The 27,572-nt window shown below is 39.8% G+C and overlaps 1 protein-coding gene across 1 annotated transcript in view; it reads left to right on the top strand.

Annotated features, from left to right (window-relative positions):
- The first annotated feature begins 976 nt into the window (after positions 1 to 976).
- Positions 977 to 27,572, top strand: part of ROBO1 (roundabout guidance receptor 1) — a 449,648-nt gene continuing 423,052 nt past the window's right edge. The window contains exon 1 of the mRNA XM_068975047.1: positions 977 to 1,070. Within this exon, the coding sequence (XP_068831148.1) occupies positions 1,016 to 1,070 (55 nt within the window). The 5' untranslated portion in view covers positions 977 to 1,015. The remainder of the gene's footprint in view (positions 1,071 to 27,572) is intronic.

The raw sequence follows: 27,572 nt of genomic DNA, 5'->3' as shown, positions 1-27,572 counted from the left end.
ACCCACAAACGACCGAGCCAGAGAAGGGGCAGCGTGAGAGCAGAAACTTCAGACGCTGCTGATCCCGGCGGAGCTCGGGTGAGCCGCGGCGGCCGTCACTCCTACCCGCAGCGGCACGCTCCTCGCCCCTCTCCGCTACCCCGGGGAGGTCCGGGAGCTGCCTCCCTGCCGCTACCACGAGCCTGGGCTGCGGGTAGCCGCCGCTTGGAACTTTGGGCTCCAGCGTCCCAGCCGCGGAGAGTTCGGGGTGCTTTGCGCGCACGCCCCAGCGGCGAGGGGTCTGAGGGATGGTGAGCGCAGCTCTGGGCTGGGAGCGCCCAGGAGGCGTGAGTGTGTTCGCGGACCGGCTGCCGTCCTTAGTGCCCTCCGCATCCCCCAAGTGATGGGAGCAAGGGCCCGCCCAGGGAACCGCTGTCGCCGTACCGCCCCCTTGCTCGCCCCCAGCGCGCGGAGTCACCCAGGCACACCCCCGGCACCCTGTGCCTGCTCTCCAGAAGTGCTGCCGCTGCCTTTGCCGCCGGCGCGGGTGGCCAGCTGTTGACTGGGCTCGCCGATAGACGGAGAAGCACTTTTCGGCTCGCCCTAATCCGTTCTCACACCCCAACTTTGCCGCCGCTCCGGCCCTCGCCGCGGCGCTCGGGCGCACAGTGTGGGGGCGCACGCCGGGAGGCTTGGAGAGATCGCGGAGGAAGGAAACCGCACAACTGCTCTTCTGCCTCGGCTCTTTGTTGTTCGCTTTGGATGGTCCTTGGAAGTGGCCGAGCCGCCTCGGAAACCCTGGCGCCAGAGAAGGCAAACCTTGGAATCCTTAGTCTGCAAAGGGCTCTGAGATATTGACAAGCGCCCGGAAAGGTGGACCAGTAATTGCCCTGAAAAGTCCTGGCGGATTGACCCACGTTGCTTATATTAAGCCTTTGTGTGTAGTGTGTGTGGTGTGTGGCTTCATAAATTTGGGGAGCTCATTTTTACCCCCTCCTCTTGGCATGAGACTGAATGCAGGATCCACCCAAGGACAATGATCGCGGAGCCTGCTCACTTTTACCTCTTTGGATTCATATGTCTCTGTTCAGGTAACCCCGCGTCGTCTTTCTTCACCCTTCATTCCCCCCTTGCACGCCTTCTCTCCACTTTCCCAAATCAACCCCGAGCTGAATTTTGGCGACCTCTGCCTCCTTCCAAGGCCGGAGGGGCCCGACCCCTGGCAGGAGTTTTAGACGAAAGGGTTCTTAGATGGTACTTTGTGCTGTCCTTACTCCCCCATCCCCCAAGACCCTCCAAGCCTTTTTGCAGACCTAGGCCTTTTGCCAAGTTCGAGGCACGCCCAGATCTCTCCGGGCAAACGCACGTCTGAGCGCGGGGTGGAAGAGACAGCGGGTGGCGGTGAGCTTGGGCCCTGAGGATGAGCCAAAGTCAGTCCGATAGCTCGGCCGCGTCCCTGGGGAAGGGAGCTGTGCGCCCAGGGAGCGGTAGCCCAGAAACCCGTCAGGATTTCTGAACCTGGTCGTGCTATTCGCCCCTCCTCTTCCGAGCAAACGGGTTATTAGTAGTTGTTTTATGTAACCAAAGTCTGTAATTAAATTCGATGCTGAAGAAACTTCAGGAAATAACTCCTTCTTACGGTAGGATATAAACTAGCCACTCTGGCTGGCTGAGTTTAGAAGGGAAACAGGCGGTTGCAAGTATCAGAAAGGGAACACTTAGTTGCCTGGGAATATTCATTGGCAAGGGAAAACTGAAGGCTGGGTTTAGGATTTGGGGGATTCATTTTATAGTATGGAAACTCTTCATATGAGCCGTTGGAAGGATGCTGCAGTGGGGTACGTCTGACCGTAAGAGTGTACAATGCATCTACACTTACCAATAGTTTTCTGACACTCCCTAAGAAACTTTTAGTATGGGGGAACAGAGCCACGACTCAACTTTTCTTTCTTTCTTTTTGGTAGATTCTGGTTTCAATCAAGGATCCGATTTCAGGCCTTAAAACACACCACACACACAGTCACACTGCACCACACACACACACACACACACACACACACACGCGCGCGCGCGCGCACACACACACACACATACACACACACACACACACGCACTGCACCTCAGGGAATTCTTTATAGTCCTGTACTGAGCTTCAAGTTGCATCAAGGCCTGTAGGTTAGAGTCACTCAGTTTCCGTGATTATGAAACAGTTTTGAAAGGTTGGTTTGAGATTTTTGTGGTCTATGGCTATAGTTTATTTTGAAGAAGGATTTTACTTAAGGAAATATGTAAAAGAAAAACATACATCAGCCAAATGATAGCGAATAAACCCTTAAAATAGTTTCAGCCCACGAGATATGCTTTCTGACTAAAAGGAACCTTTGCAATGAAACTAAATGAGGAATTCATTAAATTGTTACTCCTTTGAAGAAAACAAAAAACTGAAGTTTTCATATATGTCACGGTGGAAGATGAATAGATGAAACCAACTCTTTGGGGCCACCTCTTCTTACTTCAGTTTCCCCTTTCTCTACTGTAGTTTTTTTTTTTTTTTTTTCCTTCTTAGTTTGCAGGTCTGAATGATTGAAAAGTTCCCCACCCACACGACCTGGCCAGGATGCAAATCAGAAACATTCAGATCCGATCTCTCTATTTGTCTGTCTTTGCTGCGACTCCCCCTAGTTTAATTTACAGCTTCAGATACCTTTGAGGTTTTTGTTGATTCACCTTCTCAGTTAAAGTTTATTCACGTGTGTAAAGTGAAGTGTCAGTGTGATAAATGACTGGAGAGCCAGATTACTGAAGATAGGAGGATTAATGGTCATTAGTCACTGTTTGAGCTGAGTTTGTATATGTTGGGACATTTTATCATGGCTGTAGATTAAAGATAGGGTCACACTAATAAGGTATCACTGAAAGCTGGTCACGTCAGCTTGGGAATTCTCTGTCTTCACTTGGAGAAATATCTTGGAGTGTGTGTACTGTCCTCTCAGATTTTGTAATTTGATGAGTACCTAGTATCGGAGATTTGTAGTTGAAATAGATATAAATCATTTAGACCTGAAATGATTTCTGGCTTTGTTTTTCTAAGTTAATTTTCCACTGAAGTCACTGATGATTTTCATAAGTCTTAAATTTTCTAATATGTGTGGTCATCTACTTTGTTGGCAGGGTCAGAGGTGTGTCCTTGTAAGATGCTCTCTCATATTTAACCTGAAGCTGTTCCTAGCTCTTCTGCTGACTTTAACTCCTGCTGTGCATTTGAACTTGGGGAGGCCAAATTACTGGTCTGCTGAGAAGATTTCATGAGAGTGTGCTATTCTAAAGCCATCCTATTGATTTGAGCAAACCTTCACAAAACTCAGATAAGTAAGTCGAGTTGGGCGTGCTCAAGACACCTGGACAGGGAATGAATGAAGTTCTTGAAAGATTGTGTTTCATATCTTGCCTCAAGCCTAAGATCACAGTCTATCACTTGTTAATGGAGTGTATTTAAGAGAAATGTGGTGAGTTTAAATAAATCAAAGTGTACCGAGGGGCTAAGGGACCTTCAACAAGATTTAACCTGTAAAAGCATCTATTGGTTGTCAGTTCTTTTTTTTCTTTTTTTTTTTTTTTAACCTGGCTGCCAAGTTAACAAAGTCCAATAGTTTTCTTCAAACAGATTATACACTTCATGTTGATGTGTTGATATCATACTTAACATCAAGTATTATATGTTTGCTTTTTGTACTTTTTATTACACTAATGCTACAATATATAACTTTTTATTCTAGGAAACTAAGATTTTCAAAAAAATAATTATTGCTTTAGAAATACTTTTTTACAGTGAGTTTCTTTCGTGTCTGTATACCTCATTTCTTTTCTATGGAGAGCTAGACTTTTGGTGAGGGGAGCAGATGAAATAGCACTGGGGAAAAAAAAGAAACAACAACCTGTGTGATCTCTCAGGATCTGATTCTAAACATTGTTTCCTTCTTTATGGACTTCCCCTCCTCAACTCCATTTGCTAAAACCTGCTTTTAAGTGAAAAAAGTGATTGAATTTCAGTTCAGACTTGTGATGAGATCTGAACTTCAAATGAAGTGGAAATTCACTAGTCCTATCTTTCTGCTTTTGGGGGGGTGGTGGTGGAGGAGTCTTTTTCTCTTATTGGGAGGGAAATTTTTTGGGAAAGTTTCACTCCGTAATCCACTTATCTGGGTCTATGGTCTCTCTCTCTCTAACTGGAAGATTCTTTGGCAATTCTGGTAATTCCTTATTTTAAAATAAACTTGTTAGCTTTTAAATATACTTGCCTGAACACTGTGACATCTTTGAAAGCATACGATTTCTTGATAATGGGCCCTCTAATTCGTGAGATAATTGCAATTAAAATGTCTCAGAACAGTAAGTTTATCTGAAATTTTCCTTTAGTCTTCACTATGACAAATGAAATATTCTTGTGTGAATTAGTGATACGAAACGCTAAACTTCAAACCTGTAATCACAGTTATTTGTTTATTTATTTTACATGGAATAGGTACAATTAAAAATACTGGGCAAGAGGTATAGAATTGGCTGGGAAATTTAGAATAATAGCTTGCCAGTGAAGATTGTAAATAGTTGAGTATGTATCATTTTCTGTGTTTATAAGAGATGCTAGAGTAATGCTCATGTTAATTTCTGGCTTTTGAAAAATGTTTAATTCTGAAAACAAAAATACAACTGTCTTGAATGCTTGATTTCTTATGGAAAAAATACAAGGAAATAAAAAATTTTACTCAAAATTAGGCCTTAGGTAATCTTAAATAAATTAAGAAATTTGGTAATAAGAAAGGAAAAAAAAACAATAGAAGCAGAAGTCTAGAGAAGTACAGTAGAAGAACCAGATTCAGAATTAATCTATAATTAAGTTTTAAGCTATAGGAGGAGGAGTGGCAGTAGATAGAGCAGCCAAATCTGAGTGTGCCCCTCTGACCACACATAGGACAAAAAGGAAATCTGAAAAGTGGACTCTTGAAAAATTGATGTCAAGGTATATGCTGTCTGTTTAACAACTATATAAAGAGCTAGACTGTTTTTAAGAACTGAGTAGTTTGGAAGATGGAATCATTTGGAAACAAAGGAGTAGTCTGAATCTTTAAAGAATTCGTATAATTTTTTAAAAGCTGCTAATTTAATAAGACTTTAGAATATTGATTGCCTCAGTTTATTTAGTGGAGTGAAAAGCTAAGTAGTTATCTTCTGTATCACAATGTTTTTGCTTAGAGGAGACCAGTAGAGCGAGAGAAAGAAATAATAATAATGAAAAAAAATAAGATCATGTTCAAATTCTGGGGTACCCTAAGAAACTTTATGATGATGACTACTACCGTTGCTATGAAGATATGACTATGATTTGTTGAACATTCACCATTATCTTGTTTAATGCTTATAAGAACCCTATGATGTAGGTGCTATTATTAGTAAAATATTACTTTATCTGTTTTATAGTTGTGTTTTATAGTTACAACATCATAGAGATGTTAGGAGATACAGATGGGAGGGGATTTGAACCAAGTTGATTCCAAAACCCTTAACCACTGTGCACTTTCTGAGTTGAAAGAGAGAAATGAAGGATTTAAAAGAAGAAAGATTATAGTTCAGTCATTGTTTAATTTTAAAGCATGTCCACCAAATCTACCCAAACAAGACTGTGGTTTGAACACTTGAGAATTTGGAAGGGAGGCTTTTCTTATCCTGCCATTAAGTAAACGATATTCAAATTTTTAGATCACCAGGTAAGACAGTGATTCTTTACCCTCAGTCAACTCGCATCCAGCCTTTATCATGTCTGCATTTTCTGGCATGCTTAAAAATAGAGACTGAACAGAAGTCAAAACAATGACTTCTGGTGATGTGGAAACACACAATTCCAAGTTGTATTTTGAAAAATGAATGCCATCCTCATTCTTGCACACCTGAGGAAAGATTTTGTTCTGAGTCCCAAGGCAAATAATTGGTGCTTATCAGGGAAGAGCCTGTGGAGAAGCAATCATTTCCCCTGGGGTTGCTTTTTCCTCTCTGGGTTGGGCATGGGCTGGTGGTCATTTAGTAGCAGATGAGCCTTCTGCTTGACTGCTGTTCACAGATGACTCACTTCATGGTTACTGATCATGGAAGGGTGTTGTGTGTTAATACCTGGTTGATCAGCTGGTTGGAAACTGCTTATGCATAGCCAATAAAGTTGCCATCCTGTGGAGATCAAAGGCCACCTCCTTCCTTTACAATTCTGGATTAGGATGGTTTCCTTTCCCCCTTCTCCCCCTACCTTTAGCCCTTTCCTTCAATCTTGCTGTTGAAGGAAAGGAGGAAAAAAGATTATCTGTAGTGTACAGGAAGATAGCTTTGATCCCCACTCCATTGCCTCTCTCTTTCTCTCTTTAGCCATCCAAAAGGCTATTTCTAATGCTAGAAGGTGTCATGTTGCTTGCTTCATGGGGGAGCTCAATCTCCTTTTGCTTCAACCATAACAGACTGTTACAAATTCCCTTACTTCTGTGATTTTACTTGGCTTCCAAACGTCTTACAGCAATGTTGTTCCACACATAAAACAATATTTTGAACAGCATGACTGTGCATATCTTTCAGACTTCGTTCAGCGAGAGAAGTACCTTACCTCTTTGGTGTTCACAGCTGTCCATGGCTTAGAGCCAGAAAAGAATATCTGTTTATTTTCTTTAATTAGCTTATTTTATTAAAGGAGGAGAGTGTATAGAAGGTAAACAATGGTAGACATGGTTCTTGGATTGTGAGTTTGATGCCGAATAGTCTGTAGGCCTAATGCCTGTCACCTAGTTTGACAGGTAAATGAACCATTAAAAAGCACCACCAATGGATACAAGCAAATGTCAGCAGAGCAGTGTGGTTCTGCCTTAAGTGGGGATATATATTTTTTGTATCCAGTGAGTGGTTTATATGCAGCATATCGGAAGTAGTAATAATACAGTATATTTCTGGGACTTTTTTTTTTTGATCACATTAGTCTCCCATATTAGAAAACATATTTTTAAAGCAATTCTGGCAAGTTGTAGCTCATGGTTCAGCCCAGTTCAGTCGCTCAGTCATGTCCGACTCTTTGCGACCCCATGAATCGCAGCACACCAGGCCTCCCTGTCCATCACCAACCCCTGGAGTTCACTCAGACTCACGTCCATCGAGTCAGTGATGCCATCCAGCCATCTCATCCTCTGTCATCCCCTTCTCCTCCTGCCCCCAAAATGCCCTTGATTGGATTTCAGAAAGTGTTAAGTTCGAGGTATAGGTCACCTATGCCTGTGTTCAGCTTATCTGTACATGCCTTGAAAACCAGGGACAGCTTATCCACAGTCAGCCATGAAAGGAGCATGGAGTCTGGAACTTTCTCTCAGCTATTTGCAGGAGGTGTTAGTGGAAGAGAGTCAGGAGACCCGTCTTCCATGGGGCTTGGTTCTTGGTAAAAACACAAAGAAGAATCTTGAGTTCTCACCTGCTGCAAGAGAGTTTATTGAAGATTAAGAGAGAACAGAGAAAACACCTCAAGAGAGAGCTGGGCCAAGGCCTAGGGAGGCAGCGGCCCAGAGCGCTGAGGTGTAGAGTTTTTAATCCAGCTGGTCATTGATTGACAGTCTTAATTGACAGCTGCAGGTTTTATAACCAGAGGCTGTGATGTGCATGTTCTTCCTATAATTCAGCCTATTAAAATTAGATATATATATTCATAGAATATTTATGAACATTTAAGGAGCCCAGTGAAACAAAGGTTATCTAAGGACATGATAGCTCGTGTGAGGCATGCGTGAGTACCAGAATGGGGCACAAATCCTTCCAGTTGGCTAGTGGGGATTTTTTCTGGTCCCCTGACCGTTTTAGAGTACTGATGCCGTGTTTGGGGCAGCATTGGTTAATAGCTTTTGGATATGGCAGCTGACTTGGATGCTTCTAGTGGCTCATGGCTAACTTTCTGTCTGACAGAGGTTCTGCTAAACAATGTAAGAGACCAAGTTTGTATCCCTGAAACACTCTGTGTATTCTTGTTTTTTATTTTATTATTTTTGACTATACCATACAGCTCGTGGGAACTTAGTTCCCTGACTGGGGATTGAACCCAGGCCCTCAGCAGTGAAAACAGAGTCCTAAGCGTGAGAATGACAGGGAATTCACTATAGATTTTTCTTTTACTGTGAGGAAAATTATTGTAGAAGTAATAAAATCGTTACATATGACCTCTTAGTATAAAAATCTTTAAGGCATATGTTATCTCTCTCTTGATTTAGCTTAAATTTCAATGAAAATAATAAAAGATATGCTTCTATGACCATCAGATTCTTTGTAGTGTGTTATGTATGGTCATAACTCATGCACCATTATGGAAAAAAAAAAGGTCAACTCGGTAAGCTCATTCCTGGTTATTAGCAGAAGAGGAGACAAAGGCTAGGTTTTATTTTTTCTCCACCCGTGTGACCGAGGCCCTTTTCTGTCATTAGCAATCCCTGGTAGAATTTGAAAGAAAAATAGGACCAATGAGTGAGTGAATCAGGCTATACTTGTCTGTTTCAAGATTATTTGGCATCAGATGGTACTAATGAGGTACTTTCTCAAAATTTAAATCTCCAAACTTCAATAACATGCATACTCTGTTTTCTGTATTAACATGTGATTGTTTTCTTCCAATAATGATATACTAGGTTTTACTTTGGTTAAAAGTGTCTGCCTTCAATTCCTTTCCTATATAACAGAAATATAAAATGTACACTTTTTAGTCTTACTGATCTAAAGCTGATTTTGTTTACTCAGGCTTGACTTAAAAGGCAGTCTTCTATTACTCGGAAACTTCACTAAAATGGTGTTTGTTCATATATCAGAGTGTTAAAATGCATTTGTAAGTGTTAACTGCACACCTCTGGGTAACTTTAAACTACGTCAGTTGCCTGGATTGGGAAGTAATTTCAGTATTTCCAGACCATTCAATTAGCAAGTTGTCTGACTAAAGTAAACTGGCTTGTACAGCCTGTGAGAGATAGACTCATCTGTTTTTCTCCCTCATATTTGAAAAGAAGTGAACATTTCCTTAGCAATCTGGTGTTAAGTTTGGAATTGGAATTTGCTTAAATTAATGAACTTAGTATATTGCCAAAGCCTAAAGATGTAGAAAGAAAATGGGAGATGGGCAGAAGCTTGGATACTTCACAGAGAGGAGGGGCATTTCACTGACAAGATTGTTGCTTTTCATCAGCTAATAATTTGGAATTAATAGATGCGTCATGAAGGCACTTTTATTTAGATTAAGTATGTCCCGAGAGGAGCCCTGCAGTATTTGGTCTTTTTCTCTTGCTAAGCATCATTCCATCCCAGGAACTCATTCTTTCCTAGGATCCCATATTCAAGATTACCCTTTCACCATTTTGTATTTGATATGTTGAACAAAGTCCTTTAATAACCACACATAGTTATTAAATATATATGTATAGATATATACACATACATATATAGCCTGATAATGAAAAAATAATTAAATGATGAGGTATGGATCCAAATATGTATACTGAATCTGAAGGCTAGGAATCAATATCTCTAATAATAATTATTATAAAGTCTAAACATATAAAGTTATGGGCTGGCACAGTGCTCACACATCTTACTTGATTCCACATTGAGAATGAAGGCATGGCTGTTATCCCTGCCTATCAGTATGGAAAAAGGAGGCTCAGAAAAGTTTACTTCCTTGACTGGTCACTCACCTAGGGTGGTGGAATCAGAATTTGAAACCAGTCTGATCCCAGAATTTCGGGTCTTCACCATTATACACACTGCACTGTTCCCTTCTGGGAAAATGATTGTAGATGAAACAGTATTAAATTTATATATATAACAAGGCCAAGATGCTTTTTTTGTGAGGGAACTTGCTTGTGCTACCAGGCTGTTTTAGTTCCCTTTTAGATGATGGATTTTTCTGGTATATTTCATTGTCTGTTGCCCTCTTCTGCTTGTCAAACTATAAGTAACAAAAGAGAGTGCAACCCTGATAATATACACGATAAGATCACAGAAATATAAGTGCACCCCCATAACATGATCTGATGGAATTCAGTGTGTTCAGTTTGTGGAGTAAGTTTGAGATATTAATAGTAAAAACCAAGCAGGGTTTCCCTGGTGGCTCAGCAGTAAAGAATTGCTTGCAGTGCAGGAGCCTTGGTTCGGTCTTGGGTCTGGAAGATCCCCTGGAAAACGAAATGGCAACCCACTTCAGTATTCTTGCTGGCAAATCCCATGGACAGGGGAGCCTGATGGGCTCAAATTCTTGGGATAGCAAGAGTGTTCATTTGAATTTGAAAATAGTGTAATTAGTAATATGATATATAAAATATATTAGGCATCAGCTTGGTTAGAATCTGTGATTCAGTTCAGTTCAGGTGCTCCGGTGTTACCCAAACTCATGTCAGTTGAGTCAGTGATGCCATCCAACCATCTCATCCTCTGTCATCCCCTTCTCGTCCTGCCCTCAATCTTTCCCAGGATCAGGATCTTTTCAAATGATTCAGCTCTTCGCATCAGGTGGCTAAAGTATTGGAGTTTCAGCTTGAACATCAGTCCTTCCAATGAACATCCAGGACTGATCTCCTTTAGGATGGACTGGTTGGATCTCCTTGCAGCCCAAGGGACTCTCAAGAATCTTCTCCAACACCACAGTTCAAAAGCATCAATTCTTCAGCACTCAGCTTTCTTTATAGTCCAACTCTCACATCCATGCATGACTACTGGAAAAACCATAGCCTTTACTAGATAGACCTTTGTTGACAAAGTAATGTCTCTGCCTTTTAATATGCTGTCTAGGTTGGTTTTAACTTTCTTTCTGAGGCATAAGCATCTTTTAATTTCATGGCTGCAGTCACCATCTGCAGTAAGTTTGAAGCCCAGAAAAATAAAGTTAGCACTGTTTCCACTGTTTCCCTGTCTATTTGCCATGAAGAGATGGGACTGGATGCCATGATCTTAGTTTTCTGAATGCTGAGCTTAAAGCCAACTTTTTCACTCTCTTCTTTCACTTTCATTAAGAAGCTCTTTAGTTCTTCACTTTCTGCCATAAAGGTGGTGTCATCTGCATATCTTAGATTATTGATATTTCTCCCAGTAATCTTGGTTCCAGCTTGTGCTTCCTTCAGCCCAGCGTTTCTCATGATGTACTCTGCATATAAGTGGAATAAGTAGGGTGACAATATATAGCCTTGACATACTCCTTTTCCTATTTGGAACCAGTCTGTTGTTCCATGTCCAGTTCTAACTGTTGCTTCCTGACTTGCATACAGGTTTCTCAAGAGGCAGGTCAGGTGGTCTGGTATGCCCATCTCTTTCAAAATTTTTCACAGTTTATTGTGATCCACACAGTCAAAAGCTTTGGCATAGTCAATAAAGCAGAAATAGATACTTTTCTGAAACTCTCTTGCTTTTTCGATGATCCAACGGATGTTGGCAATTTGATCTCTGGTTCCTCTGCGTTTTCTAAAACCAGCTTGAACATCTGGAAGTTCATGGTTCATGTATTGCTGAAGCCTGGCTTGGAGAATTTTGATCATTACTTTACTAGCATGTGAGATGTATGCAATTGTGTGGTAGTTTGATCATTCTTTGGCATTGCCTTTCTTTGGTATTGGAATGAAAGCTGATCTTTTCCAGTCCTGTGGCCACTGCTGAGTTTTCCAAATTTGCTGGCATATTGAGTGCAGCACTTTGATAGCATCATCTTTCAGCATTTGAAACAGCTCAACTGGAATTCCATTACCTCCACTAACTTTGTTCATAGTGATGCTTCCTAAGGCCCTCTTGACTTCACATTCCAGGATGTGAAGGCTCTAGGTGTGTGATCACACCATCATGATTATCTGGATGGTGAAGATCTTTTTTCACAGTTCTTCTGTGTTTTCTTGCCACCTCTTCTTAATATCTTCTGCTTCTGTTAGGTCCATATCATGTCTGTCCTTTATTGAGCCCATCTTTGCATGAAATGTTTCCTTGGTATCTCTAATTTTCTTGAAGATATCTCCAGTCTTTCCCATTCTGTTGTTTTCATCTATTTCTTTGCATTGATCGCTGAGGAAAGCTTTCTTATCTCTACTTGCTGTTCTTTGGAAGTCTGCATTCAAATGGGTATATCTTTGCTTTTTTCCTTTGCTTTTTGCTTCTCTTTTCACAACTATTTGTAAGGCCTCCTCAGACAGCCATTTTGCCTTTTTGCATTTCTTTTTCTTGGGGATGGTCTTGATCTCTGTCTCCTGTACAATGTCAGGAACCTCCGTCCATAGTTCATCAGGCACTCTGTCTATTAGATCTAGTCCCTTAAATCTATTTCTCACTTCCACTGTATAGTCATAAGGGATTTGATTTAGGTCATACCTGAATGGGCTAATGGTTTTCCCCACTTTCTTCAATTTAAGTCTGAATTTGGGAATAAGGAGTTCATGATCTGAGCCACAGTCAGCTCCCAGTCTTGTTTTTGCTGACTCTATAGGGCTTCTCCATCTTTGGCTGCAAAGAATTTAATCAGTCTGATTTCAGTGTTGACCATCTGGTGATGTCCATGTGTAGTCTTCTCATGTGTTGTTGGAAGAGAGTGTTAGCTATGACCAGTGCGTTCTCTTAGCAAAACTCTATTAGCCTTTGCCCTGCTTCATTCTGTATTCCAAGGCCAAATTTGCCTGTTACTCCAGGTGTTTCTTGACTTCCTATTTTTGCATTCCAGTCCCCTATAATGAAACGGACATCTTTTATTTTTTTTGGGGGGGGGTGGGGCTGTTACTATCTATCTGTTCATGGGAAATAGATGTGGAAACAGTGGAAACAGTGTCAGACTTTATTTTTGGGGGCTCCAAAATCACTGCAGATGATGATTGCAGCCATGAAATCAAAAGACGCTTACTCCTTAGAAACAAAGTTATAACCAACCTAGATATCATATTGAAAAGCAGAGATGTTACTTTTCCAACACAGCTCCATCTAGTCAAGGGTATGGTTTTTCCAGTGGTCATGTATGGATGTGAGAGTTGTACTGTGAAGAACTCTGAGCGCCAAAGAATTGATGCTTTTGAACTGTGGTGTTTGAGAAGATGCTTGAGAGTCTGTTGGACTGCAAGGAGATCCAACCAGTCCATCCTAAAGGAGATCAGTCCTGGGTTTCAATTGGAAGACTGATGCTGAAGCTGAAACTCCAATACTTTGGTCACCTCATGTGAAGAGTTGACTCACTGGAAAAGACCCTGATCCTGGGAGGGATTGGAGGCAGGAGGAGAAGGGCACGACAGAGAATGAGATGGCTGGACTGCATCACCAACTCAGTGGACATGAGTTTGAGTGAACTCTGGAAGTTGGTGATAGACAAGGAGGCCTGGCATGCTGTGATTCATGGGGTCGCAAAGAGTTGGACACGGCTGAGCGACTAGACTGAACTGAACTGAACTTATCCCTTTAAAGTTGTATCCTCAGAAGGCAAGTTTTTTAGACATCATACATTGTAGTGTTGGGAAACATGATCCCTGTACTGTAATCAACACTCAGAAGTAATACAGTTGTCTTTTTTTTTTTTTTTTAATTTGCACTTTTGCTCTTCTTACTCTTTTAAGTAGATATGTCTCTTTAAGGTTGTTCTGTAATTTCTGAGATGTTGTTTTCTCTACTGAACCCAGTAGTCTTCCAAAGTTATTTCCAAATATGCAGGTGGAATGGTGCATTTCTGTTCTCATCTCTCTGTCCATAGGTTTATGATTTTTGTTGTTGGTATTCAGTTGCTAAGTCATGTCCAACTTTTTGCAGTCAGGCCTATGTCCATGGGAGTCTCCAGGCAACAATACTGGAATACATACGTTTATATGAAAATGAACATTTTCCCCAGTTTCCTACCCTTTACCAATAATCAAAATGGTATCATATCTAAAAGTCTCTGTTATATGAGACCTGGGGTCACAACCTTAAAGTTTTTACTCTGTCAAATCTACTTGATAATAAATGTATTTCTATGCATGTATTGCTTTGCAGCCTATCATTCATTTGCATTTGATAATGCTATGTTAATTATTAATGGAGCTTAATAACATTATTTATTCCTCAGTAAATGACTTTCAATCTTGATTTTCTTGATTACATAAATCAAGATTATCAATCTTGATAATAATGAAAAATTATTGTTAACCAGCTGTCTTCTTTGTTACTCTTAGAGACTTTAAAGCATGTTTCAGACATACCTGATAATGTATAGGAGCTTTTAACACAACATTCAGGTTGTGTACATATAGACAGGAAAGTGAATGTTGAATCACAGGAGTGAATTGTTGGCAGTCGATGAATGAAAGACGTTTTCATATGATGGGAGAAGGGAGAATTACATTTGGGAACTGGTAAGGGGATTTACTTAGTCAGCAAACTCTCCCTGAAATAAGTAGCTTGCCAAAGAGTGTTGAAAGAAAGAACAGAATGTCTTGTTGAGCAAAGTGAATTGTTAGAAAGGTGCATCCAGGAGTGGTGACCTGAAAAAATGATATAACTGTTTGAAGAGATGGATTTTACAGTTAGTTATTATGGAATTTCATTTATGACCCTATACTATTTTAGAGGACATTAATAATAGCATTCATTCTTTCGTTCATTTAATCAATCCTACCAGGTAACAAATTATTTTAAAAAAATCTCATTCCTTGCACTGAAGTAAAATATGCTAAATGGTTGATTGCCCAATAGGTAATTTAATACATGAGTGCCTTGTGAGCCTATGCTTGGACCATAAAGAGCTTCTGCCAAGTAGAGAAGAGGTGATAAAAAATAAATTTGATAACCATAATTCTTAGAAACTGAGATACTTACTTTTTGGTATATTCTCTGAGGGTATGTATGCATAGCAGTATACATATAAATACATTTAAATATAATGATGTTTTATTTTTCTTAACCTATCAGAGAATCATTTGGACAGTATCTTAGAGCAGCTTTATTTCTATGCTTCTACTCTCTCTGCAATATCCTAACAACTATTATTTATCCTACCCTCATTACTTTCTATGACAGGAATTATCTCCTCATATCATAGAAGATTCCATTTATAATTTTTGTGTAAATTTCCACATTAATTAAGCTAGAATTCAACTCTATTTCCTATTCTACTGAACTCTGTTTTACTCTCCAAACTACCCATGGTAAATTCAGTCCAGTTTCTTCGTGAAACTGTTTCCATTTTGAAGACAGTTAAGCTCTTTTTAAATTTTCCATCCTCTGTACACAAGATATTCATTTTCTTCCAATTTCGTTTCTTTCATAAAGAGTCATTTCACTTGGTTATGTTATTTTGTTGTTATTGTTTTTAATATGTATTTTGTCAAGTGTCCTGAAGTGTCACATGGATGTTGAGGATCCTGTTTTATTTTTTAGTAAAAATGTAGATAACTTTTAACTTATTCCTACTGTTCAAATAAAGATTTCATTTAAAAATTCTGTCAGTAGTTAGCAATATAATGCTTTTCTGGATCAGGAGATTTAAAATATATTAGTAAGCTAGATACTTATCTTCCCACCTTCATTTACCACTGAACCGTCTTCAGACTGCCCTTCCTGGTCTGAAGTCATGATTGTTGGCAAGGAAGATAAGAAAACATTTAATTTGTGAGATTCTCTTTTTCTTTTCTGATAATATTTTATAATGGTTGAAAACAAATGCCAGTACAGGGCCTATGAAAGCAAGGCCCTCTATCAGGTCTAAGGGATGGCTGACTGGATGTTGCCATGGAGATGTGTGGACTTAATGTACATACACTCTCAGAGTTTTCAAGAAGAGGCAACAGTCTATGTTTTAAAGTAAAATCTCCCAGCTGACAAATGGGGACACTTAAGTCCAAATAACAACAACAACAACAATAATATGTCATCACAGCAACTGTGACCAACAGATCATCCTTTTGTATTTATAATTTTACATCATCCATCTCATATAGAATGACTTGTTTGTTGCTGTTTATTCCTACTCTAAAAACATCAGTATCCCCTCACTCTCTGTTATCTTCAGCATTTTAGAAGCTTTTACTTTTCTGGTATTTGGTCATCCTTACTGTATTGTTACTAGCTAAGTAGTTAGATAATGGCTTATTTATTTAACCAAAAGCTTCTGCCTTTATTGGGAATTATTTACATTTTACAAACTGTATTTGTTAAGCCAGGAAAAGTGATCAGTTTGACTGTTTATGTTTATTCTTTTGTCTTAAAGCTAACAAACAAAGAAAACAAAACCACAAGTCCTTTGATGAGCTAAGAGTCTCTGATGAACTTGAATAAATAAATATATTCTTGAATAAGAGGGAAAATTATCAACAGAGAGCATCTAAAAGTTTACTGACTGCTATTAAGAGATACACCACTGTGTTGCATATAAATTACAGGTTGAAGAGGATATTAAGGAAATCTGAAGAAATAGAAGTAAAATTGGGGCTAAGGCTGAATTGCAAAGAAGCCTTTACCTTCTGCATATATTTGCTGTAGGATCATTTCTAAAACCTAGTTTCCCATATTTGTTTTATAATTTGTTTTATAGATCATTAGCTGTTTGACAGAAATATTATCAGGAGAGACGCTTAATCTAAAGGGTCAGTAATCACTGCCAATTGAATATTAATGAGAAATGAAAATAAAGCATCTCAGAAATAATTTGTCAGTGAAAATGTTATTTAACTTACAAGATATTGATTTATGCACAGCTTTTAAGAGCATATCTAGCATTTCTGTGAGGAAACTTTGTGCATAATTCATATGTATTTCTAAAATGACATTTGGGGGGTTTCTTTAGGTAACATAAAAATGAGATAATTTCCTCAGGTGTTCAAGCTATACTGCAAAGCTAAGTACATACGGAGAAACTTTTGTTAACTTAAAAAAAAACCAAAAAACACCAAAACCCAAACTGGTCATTTCTTATCAAATCTAAGTAAAATATTCCACTCTGGAGAAATGTCTTGTCTTCATTATGTTTCACTGTAAAGTGGGCAGAATTTCTTTTTTGTCTTCCAGCGACTCATCCTGCTGGGAAAATATGGCAGAGTCCCATTGGGGGTCATTAAGAGCATTACTCATGTTAGACATCTATCAGGGGCAGCCCTCCTCATGCTAAATTCTAGAGCCATGACTTGCGAATAATATGAGATGCTCACAGGCACGAGGCAGGGAATAATGCTAGAGTGGAAGAAGGTCAAGCCACGGGCAGGGGAAGAGGTCAGAAGCAGTAATGTGCCCTGAGCAATGAGAGCTGATTCATCTGAAGCTGGAAACTGTCACCAACATTTCATTGTCCACAGGAGGCATGTTTAAAGATGAGCATCATTTGATGCTCTGAGAAAATAGCTTGCTAATAATAATGGATTCTTCACCTCTTCCATGTGTATTTGGAATTTTTTTCTCTAGTTGAGAACTGCAGCCTTTAAGAAAATGTAGTGAAAACTTATTGGCTAATTTGCCTAAGTCTTGTTGATTTCTGTTGTCTGTTTCTTATCCTTATTCTTTCCATATAAACACTCTTCCTTTTCTGTGAATCACAGAAATGTTATGTGCAATTTATTTTCTTGTGAGAGAATACTGGCCTTATTAATTTGATTATATTGATTGCACACCTGCCTAATTTGGGTTCCTCGCCTATGAACCGAACTTGAGCCTCTTATTCCTCTGAGTCTTCTAATACTGTTTCTCCCTCCCATTGGGACTGCTCTGTCTAAATGTTTCTTTTCCTCCTTTACCTCCCTTTTCCCCCATCCCAACTGCTGTTGGGCCTAATGAATAAATTAGGTGTCTGTTTCTCCAGAAGCAACCCTTTGCCACTCCTTCCACCCATCCAGTGTAGATTTGATGTACTCCTTTTGTGTTTCCCTGGGGTCTTCCCCCGCAGTTCAGTGATAAAGGATCTTCCTGCAATGCAGGAGACCAGGGTTCAGTTCTTGGGTTGGGAAGATCCCCTGGCGAAGAGATTAGCAACCCACTGCAGTATTCTTCCCTGGAGAATTCCATGGGACAGAGGAGTCTGGCAGGCTACAGTCCATGGGGTCACAAAGAGTCAGACAGGACTGAAGCTACTTAGCATGCATGCATGCATTATGTGTTTCCCTAGCAGTCTGCAAAACCGTGACCTTACCCATCATCCTGTGTTTCATTTACTTACCTAGGTCTTCTTTCAAACTAGGAGGCTCTGTATCTACTTAAGTGTTACAACTAACACATTCAGTGAATTAATTAATTTGGTACAAGAATTTATTTGCTTCGACAGGGGTTATAAAAGGAATTAATACTCCTTCTTGTTTTTAGATAAAATTTCATTCTTTTAGAAACAGACATGTGAGTAATTGGAAAGAGGAAAAACCTAAATTGCCAAATTAGTAAGTAATTTATAAATGGGAGCTCTCAGTAGTTTCTATTTGCTGGATCCTACTAAATGGATTGGACAGAATTTTGTATTCTGCCTTTATGTGGAGTTTGTAGGTTTTGCTATGATTTTTCTAGAGACTAACTGTACTTAAGTGAGGGAAGCAAACATGACTTGGGTTTAGACTTGACTGACCCTGACTTTGAATCTGTCACTAAGTAGCTTTTCACCATGCCCTGAGTGAATTAGTTTCTTCACCTATAAAGTGCTGGAATTGAAACTAATATTTAGGTCACTCCCAGGATTTAAATACTGTAGTTTTTAACCCCCGAACAGCATAGTGAGCTAGATTATTTATCCCTGAGTTTTTCATCAGTGTATCTTTTCAGTGGAGTATAGTGATTTTAAGGGAATGAGCTTCAGAGTTAAAATGGTACAGAGGTTTGAATCTGGTCTTATTGCTCCCCAGTCAAGTCACCATAATAGCTCATCTCACTTTTTGTTTTCTTAATCAGTAAAATGGGAATAATAGGGTTGCTGTGAAGGTTAAGTAAGGAAGTGTTTATAACAGTGTTTGACATGTTCTCAAGTCTGTTTAAGTATGAATAGTGTTGTTTTTATTATTATTTTGCTGATTGTCCTGTTTATCAAGATTTTTTTTAAAGGGAACTGGTTTATGATTGTTGCTTGGTATAGACTCTGATTTAAAAACCCGAAACATAAAAATTATCCCTACAGAGATATCCCTCCAAACCTTAAGACCTCTTACCAGGAATTTAAAAGAACAGCAAATAAATACAAGCAGAAGGAGGGTAGATATTCTTAAGAGAAAACTCAGGGTTAATTTGACAGGTTGGAGACAGATTTCTGGGCAGATTGCCATGCCAATGTGATAGCCATTTCTATCCGAATAAAGCAAAATATATTATTGTTTACTCTGTACAAAAATGCCAACAATTAGAGGTTGTATCAAGTTGCTTTCTCCTCCCCAATTTAAAAAAAAATGTTAATGCCTCTAAGAGGATTAAGAGATTTGCAATTTACTGTGAATTATTTTAATCAGATTAAAGGTCCTCTTTTACTTGGAGTTCAGCTCTTCAGCACTTGGGGAATGGAAGTTTTCCCTTGGAGGGTGGGATGGTGACAGACACTGGGAAGTGTCAGGGGCAGAGAGCGGTGAGGCCATTTTGGATCCCGTGTCATTTGGGAGGGGGGCAGACTGGGGAAGTGAAAGGTGAAGTCGGGGCCCAGGAGAGTAGTAGAAGAGTACCAGTAACAAACTTCCCATGTTAAAAATGTTCTTTGAATCCAGCCCCCCTTCTGGACTGCTTAAGTCGTTCCTTCAAGAAACGAAAAACCAAATTAGAAGCATTAATGCTGTGGTACAAAGACCTGATTTTCAGATGAGTCATTGACATAAATTTGGGAGATTGTGTCATTTTTGGAATAATTAGGTGGGTAAGATTTCAGCCTCTTGAGTAATTCATTCAGTTAATAAATAATGACATCACATTCTGTGTGTCTGGCTGGCCGTGCTCTCATCTTGGCACTATCACTAGCTGTTTTAGAAAATACCCAGGATTTGTTTTAATCAGGTATGGCAAGACATGCAGACACAGAAATGACTGTCGTGAGGTTTGTACTTAGAAATCCAAGAAACAGGAGGCACAGGCTTCCATGAAGGGACTTTGCTACCTGGAGAAGCACCAGGGTTGGTTGAGAGGCTGAAGGAAGAAGGAGAGAACTTGTGCAAAAGGCTTTCTTGTGGTTTTCATGCGAAAGAGCTAGGAAGGCACAGTATGAAAGCTGAGAAGATTAAGGATTGAATAGTTTCAATGACTTCATCAGGTTGTCAGCCACAGGGAAGGTCTCTAGTTAGGAACATGGCCTTGGGTGATTAGAGCAGAAGGGCCAGCTGGAATAGGTGGTTCAGTGTGTGGACTCTGGGTTGGTTGCTTTATATTTGAAGAGTATGCCCTTCCGTGAGGGTTCACTATCTCTAGAAAGTGACTAGCAGTCATCTTTCCCAGTCAGCAAGGCCCCAGATGCCAGAGCTTTGAAACAAAAATTAAGAAATTAGAGATAATATACTAGTGAACTATGTAAACTTGGTTAAATTACTTAAGTTTTCTGAGCTTGGGAGTCCGCATCTGATAGTGTCTTGAAGAATTTTGAGATTAAATGGAAACAGGCATTATTTTCCTCCTAAGAAATATTTAATAAGTAATAGAAGTTCAAAGTCCAAAATGGATAATATATAAATGAACCATTGCTAAGTTTCTGAGACCTAGTGTGTGTGTGCGTGTGCTTAATAAGATAAAATAGCATGTCTGTTGATGAGACAAGTTGTACATTATGGTACTTATTAAATAAAGACATCATCTCAGGCTCACAATCAGTTCAGTTCAGTTCAGTTCAGTCGCTCAGTCGTGTCCGACTCTTTGCAACCCCATGAACTGCAGCACGCCAGGCCTCCCTGTCCATCACCATCTCCTGGAGTTCACTCAGACTCACGTCCATCCAGTCTGTGATGCCATCCAGCCATCTCATCCTCTGTCATCCCCTTCTCCTCCTGCCCCCAATCCCTGCCAGCATCAGAGTCTTTTCCAATGAGTCAACTCCTCGCATGAGGTGGCCTAAGTACTGGAGTTTCAGCTTTAGCATCACTCCTTCCAAAGAAATCCCAGGGTTGATCTCCTTCAGAATGGACTGGTTGGATCTCCATATTTATGTATAGAACTTTTACCTCCAAACCTTAGCACACAAGAAAGTGAAAGTGAAAGTAAAGTCGCTTAGTCCTGTCCGACTCTTTGCGACCCCATGGACTGTAGCCTATCAGGCTTCTCCATCCATGGGATTTTCCAGGCAAGAGTGCTGGAGTGGATTGCCATTTCCTTCTCCAGGGGATCTTCCCGACCCAGGAATCGAACCCAGATCCCCCGCATTGCAGGCAGATGCTTTACCGTCTGAGCCACCAGGGAAGCTTTAGCACACATAAATCTTATAAATATTAGCTCATTGTATCTCTCCATATAAATGTATTTTCTGGGAAAACAGCAAAATATTAGAATAGTGGTATTTAATGCTAATTAAGCATGAGTTAATAGTACTAACATCAGAAGAACTTTGAAGAGAATGGGGAGAGTTGTAGAGAGAGTTGGGGGGAGGTTTCATGGCCAGAGGAGCCGTCTGTCTATCTTGTCATGTTGCTCTTGGTTGCAGCGTGGCACATCCCCCTTTATATTGCTGTATTTCATCCTGGTCCAGTATTCCCAGTATGCTTGTCACGGCTGCTTACTTGACATGTGCTCACAGTCACTTTCTCAGGAAGCTGCTTTTCCTTCTTTACTCACAGACCCTCTTAAAGGCATTGAACTGTCTTATTTAAAGCACTGTATTAGCATCAGTATTAATTCGTTTCCATAGATATTTAAATGCTGCTTTTTTGCCATAGTCTCACATCTCTGTGAGGGATGATACATGACTGTATTACAGAATTAAGGACCCCAAGTAGTTGCTATTGGAGAAGGAAATGGCAACCCACTCCAGTATTCTTGCCTGGAGAATCCCATGGACAGAGGAGTCTGGTGGGCTACAGTCCACAGGGTCACAAAGAGTCAGACACGACTGAAGCGACTTAGCATAGTAGTTGCTCTGGGCTTCCCTGGTGGCTCAGTGGTAAAGAATCCACCTGCCAGTGCAGGAGATGAGGGTTTGATCCCTGGGTTTGGAAGATCCCCTGGAGAAGGAAATGGCAACCCCCTTCATTATCCTTGCCTGGAGAATCCCATGGACAGAAGAGCTGCAGTCCATGGGGTCATAAAAGAGTTGGACATGACTTAGTGACTCAGCAAACAACAACAACAACAAATAGTTGCTACACACTTAGCACATAGTAGGTAATCAGTAAACATTTGTCTAGTGGACAAAGACTGAACTGACATTTTATCATTCTTAAAAAAAAAAAAGTGTATCTAATGAAAAAATAATAAATCCTCCCATAAATGAAAGATAAATAAGGCTATATTATGTGATATTTTAGCTGTCCTTTATGTAATGTTTTCCATAAATGGAATAGTAGAGAACTCACAGTATTTGGGTTTACCTTCAATAGTGCTAAGAAGAGAGATTTAAATGTTTGTTTCTTTTAAGCGTCTATAGTGATGAGCTCTATGTTTGAGGTTGTAGAGAAACATCTAGAGAACTCAAGAACCTCAAGTTATTAAAAAAGGAAAATTTAAAAACCGATACATTACTGAAACTCATTCATAAATAGGTGGACCTAAAAGATACAGTGCAATTTTCTCTTATTCTTGAGTACTTGCCATTTAAAATAATGATTCCTGGATAAGGTGAGAGACTTCTAAGCACTGGTAATCTGAAGATGGATTTAGTTATGGTCCCTACACATGAAGTTCACATTGTTTGATAATTGAGGGAGTTATATGATAAACTAGAATGTGGTGAAAAAAATAAATATGTTGTACTAGAAATGCAAGAAGGGAAAATATACTTCCACCTAGATCAGGAGTACAGAATAATTGAAGTAAGTATTGAAGAATATCCTTTTTTCTGCTTGTTTGCACCTCCCACTAAGCAGAAGAAACACGTATGTGTTAGCAAAAACAAGATAAATTGTGTTGAATGCTGCGGAAACTGGAATTAGTTTGGAATTAGTTACAGATCAAGTGCTGGTAAGGACAAACTTGTAGTCAGAATATGGAGATTCTCTTATTCCATGCTAAGTAGACTGAATTTCATTATGTGGCAGAGGAAAGGTTTTTCGTTAGGAAAAGACCTGCTCTCTTGGGTGGGATAGAAAGATCTCCCAACCAGTGGCATGGCCAGTGGACTGAACAGGCAAAATACTATAGGCCATGAGAAGGCTTGAAGTGAAAGGCACTCAGTCATGTCCTTGAGTCCATGGAATTCTACAGGCCAGAATACTGGAGTGCCATCCCTTCTCCAGGGGATTTTCCCAACCGAGGGACTGAACCCAGGTTTCCTGCATTGCGGGCAGATTCTTTACCAGAGCCACCAGGGAAGCCCCGAGAAGACTTGGAAGGCTATTAAAATAAGAGGGAGAGATGATACATAAATACAGTATTGATGGAAATGAAGCAAATGGAAAGGTATAGAGCTTTTGGGTAGTGGAATGAATAAATTGAATTGATAGAATATATGCAAGATGAAGGTATTTCATATGACTCTTAGAAGACTTCCTGGGCTAGGATTTCAGTAATAAGCAAGAACCATTTATTCAGAGAAACAAACTATGATTTGTACATTGGTAGATTGAGCTTATGATGCCAATGAGTTATCCACTGGAGCATTTTACAATGGCTAAAATGCCAAAAAAAAAAAGAAAAAAAAAAAGAAAAAAAACCTTCATCTAGATTTGAAGGGAATCTTTAACTTAGAGATACAGCTTTGGGAGAAACCTTGGTGTACGTTGTAAGAGAAGATTCCTCTGTGAGAGGCTAGAAGGTTAGGAGAGAATCAGAAAGAAGAACAGAAAATAAAGAGTTCCTTCTGCCTACTTTGTTATTATTATTATTAAGATTATAGTAATGTGAACCTGTATATACAATTTAGATGGACATATTTTTAAAGGGAAAATGAAAGGAAATGATCATTTCCGAAGCTCAATTTTGAACAGGTTCATCCTTTGATAAGTACATTGCAATTTCAGCATGCTTCCCAGGGGACTCAGTGGAAAAAAATCTATCCAGGAGACCAGGGTTTATCTCTGGGTCAGGAAGATCCCTTGAAGATTTCCTTGTACTTGTCTGGGAAATCCCAGACAAGGAGCCTGGTGGGCTACAGCCCATGGGGTCACAAAGGAATCAGATATGATTTAGCGACTAAACAACAACAATTACATTGCAATTTTGATATGCACTGTTGATTTAGGAAAAACATGGAGTCTGGAGTGGATTCAAGTTGTAACTTGAAGCCACAAATATTTGCTGAGTAAGCACCATGTAACATAATCTGGGATAAACACTGGAAACATAAAAGTGATTCAGACAAAGCCTTAGGCCAACGGACACCAGATTGCATGAACACTGATGTATGATCTTAGATAAGTTTTGTTCTTTGGAATTACAAGTTTTTCTTTCCCTTTTTTTTTTTTTTTTTAAACTGACTGGTTCACCCTTCTTGCAGGATCTCAGTTCTCCAAACAGGGACTGATCTGTGGGCCCACAGCAGTGAAGATCTGAAATCCTAACCACTAGGCCACTGGGGGATTCCTGGAGTTACAAGCTATTCTAATTTTGAGGTTACAGTGTTGGTTCATGGTCATGCTATATGTATTCAGAAAGACTTTCTGGCAACAAGTGTGGCAAAAACATTATGAAGAAAGATGTTTAAGGGCAGGCCCTTCACGTGGTAATCGAGTGAAGAAATTATAGGCTCACAGAATCCCTTAGTAGGGAGGAAATAGAGAGGTCTGGCCCAATAGATGTCTGTGTGTGGCTACTAAGACAGAAATTCATTTATGTTCACATATTAGGGCCTTAATGTGTTTCTCTTCTTACTTGCAAAAGTCACCTACTTACTTTAGCAAAGCTAACTAGTTGGTCTTTCCAACTTAAGTCTTATATTTCAAAGTACTGTTTCTTCTTCCTATCCTTCTGTCTAAATTAGTACTCAACACATATGAGGCAGGCCAGGCATCAAGTCTAGAGGGACATTTTGGACTCCTGTCCCTTCCATTCCATCTTCCAATTTTTCCAGTCTAGGTGAATTGACCTTTCTCTGTCCTACTGTGCTCGTCTGGTATGCCTTATTGTAGGAATGTATAAATTTTATTGTATTATATTATTTGTTGCAGTGTCAGATTCTGAATAATTTGAGGCCAAAGAGAATTTTTTTTTTCTTCATCTGTATATGCCCTGGAACTCGACAGTATTTTTCAGTTCAACCTGAATGCTTCATGTATTCAGCCAACATTTAGTTACATGGTCCATGTGAAGCATAAAATAACAAATCACGGGTACTAGATTCATTTATTCTTTATTGAAGGCTAAGAAGGGACCAGGTACTCTGCTGGGTGTAAACCAAAATCAAAACAACAACAAAATTTTTTTGCATGTGTGCTAAGTTACTTCAGTCGTGTGTGACTCTTTGCAACCCTCGTGGACTGTAGCCTGCCAGGCTCCTCTGTCCATGAGATTTCCCAGGCAAGAATACTGAAATGGGTTGCCCTGCCCTCCTCCAAGGGATCTTCCCAACCCAGGGATTAAAGCTGAGTCTTCTGCAGCTCTTGCATTGCAGGCAGATTCTTTCCCTCTGAGCCATCAGGGAAGCCCCAGCATACATGCTGACAGTCAGTTAAACAATGTTAAAAAAAATTTGCAGTGGTATTGAGGAACTAATTTAAAATTATTCCCTACATCCCAAATCAAAAAAATATAGGTTGGTTCTTATTTCTTTTGGCAAAATTGGAGTGAGACAAACTTAAGGGTTTCTTCAACTTCGCACTAATGATATGTTGAGCCAGTTGATTCTTTCTTTTGGAGACTGTCCTGTGTCTTGTAGGATGTCTAGCAGCCTACTTGGCCTGTATCACTAGATGTCGATATCATCCCGCTAATTGTGAGAGGCAGAAATGTCTCCTCACATTGCCAAACCTCTGAGGGGAAAAAATTACCTCAAGTTGAGAACCACTGCTTTATATCAATGTGAGGAGACTCAACTCCTCAGGGTCTATCTGGCAGAACCACACTGAGGCAGATTAATATTTATTTGCATATTAACTATTTTAGTAGAAAGCATACACATATAAACACATTAATAAACTTGTGTATGTACACAGATTTTATATATATATGATGTGTATATAACACACAGCATTTTTTCACTCTTCTTCCAAAAAACTATTGTAGATATTTAGTGAAGAAACAATAACCAGTCAGCCTGGTAATGTGCTTTTATGAAGTAATGAAGCTTGAAAGGTGTGTGTGTGTGTGTGTGTCTGAACTGGCTCAGTTTAGCACATTCTGTATTGATTTTTATTGAAAGTGGGTTTTATTACTGTATCAGGAAACGCATTGCTTACAGACTAAGTTTACCAATGTAACATCAAAATCATCTTCTGTGAGGAGATACACTATAAGAAAAAATAAATTGGGTGATATGATGGTGATTTGTGGGGAGGACTTCTAATATTAATAGATAAAGTAGTCAGGGAAAGGTTTGAAGTGGAGATTTTTGATCTGAGGTCTAAAAGATAAGAATGAATGCAAAAAACATGGACAAAAGTAAGTGCTAAGGATCTGAGGTAACAAAAAGCTAAGAAAATTTGAGCAAAAGAAGCGGTGTTTTGTCCAAGGATGGTAACAAAGGGGGAGATTATAAAATGTCATCACCCAACAATGTCCTGTGCCAGTTGGCAGGGATATTTGGCTTATTTTGCATTGTTTAAAATTTTAGGCAACATTTAAATATTACAGTGTTGTATGAAAGTCAAGAGTTCTAGCTTCTCCTGAAAAATTAGATTGTCTGATCCCTTCAGAGTTGTCCTCAGCTGTGGAAACTGTCATCTGGAGCTGGATTGAGGCAGTCTCCCTGCACCCTTGTTTTTTGGCACCGTCCACTCATATTGTGTATGCTCAGGTTCTAAGGCCCAGCCTGTGTTGTCCTATTAATTAGCTATTCATATATGTCCCTGTAGGTATGCAGTTTTCATTCTCTTAAGTACCATGATCTGCTTTAAAAAGAACGAAAAGATTACTACTCAGCAATCTCTGGAAGGATAGATTATAGAGACAAGCGTGGAAATGGGGGGAATTTTTTAGAGGATGCTGCAGATGGGGATGAAGGCGTCTTGACTTGAAGTGGTACCAGGGAGATGGAGAACAGTGGTCTAGGCCTCTGTGTGGCACAGTTTCAGGCACAGCCCCTGGAGCAGAGGCCCTGAGTGTGATGAGGGAACGGGCTTCTGGACTTGTGTAGTAGAATGGTCCTGAAGGTAGGATTTGAAACAGGCCTTGCAGGTAGACATGAAGGCTCTTGCTGATGGATTTGCCCTGTGTGAAAGCAGCAGTAGTTCGGGAAAGGAAAAAATATCGTGAATTACCCAACTTTGATTTGGATTTTCTTTGTTTAGTTCCAGATGAAATGTTAGAATTAATTTATGTCAGTGCTAAAAGTATAAGGTGCACTGTATAAAGCAGCAGAATAGACACTTCTGGCTTTGAGTGTGTAGCAGTCA

This window comes from Capricornis sumatraensis, chromosome 1 (assembly GCF_032405125.1).
Source record: "Capricornis sumatraensis isolate serow.1 chromosome 1, serow.2, whole genome shotgun sequence".
NCBI classification, from domain to species: Eukaryota; Metazoa; Chordata; class Mammalia; order Artiodactyla; family Bovidae; genus Capricornis; species Capricornis sumatraensis.
This window is presented reverse-complemented; position numbering and strand designations above follow the sequence as displayed.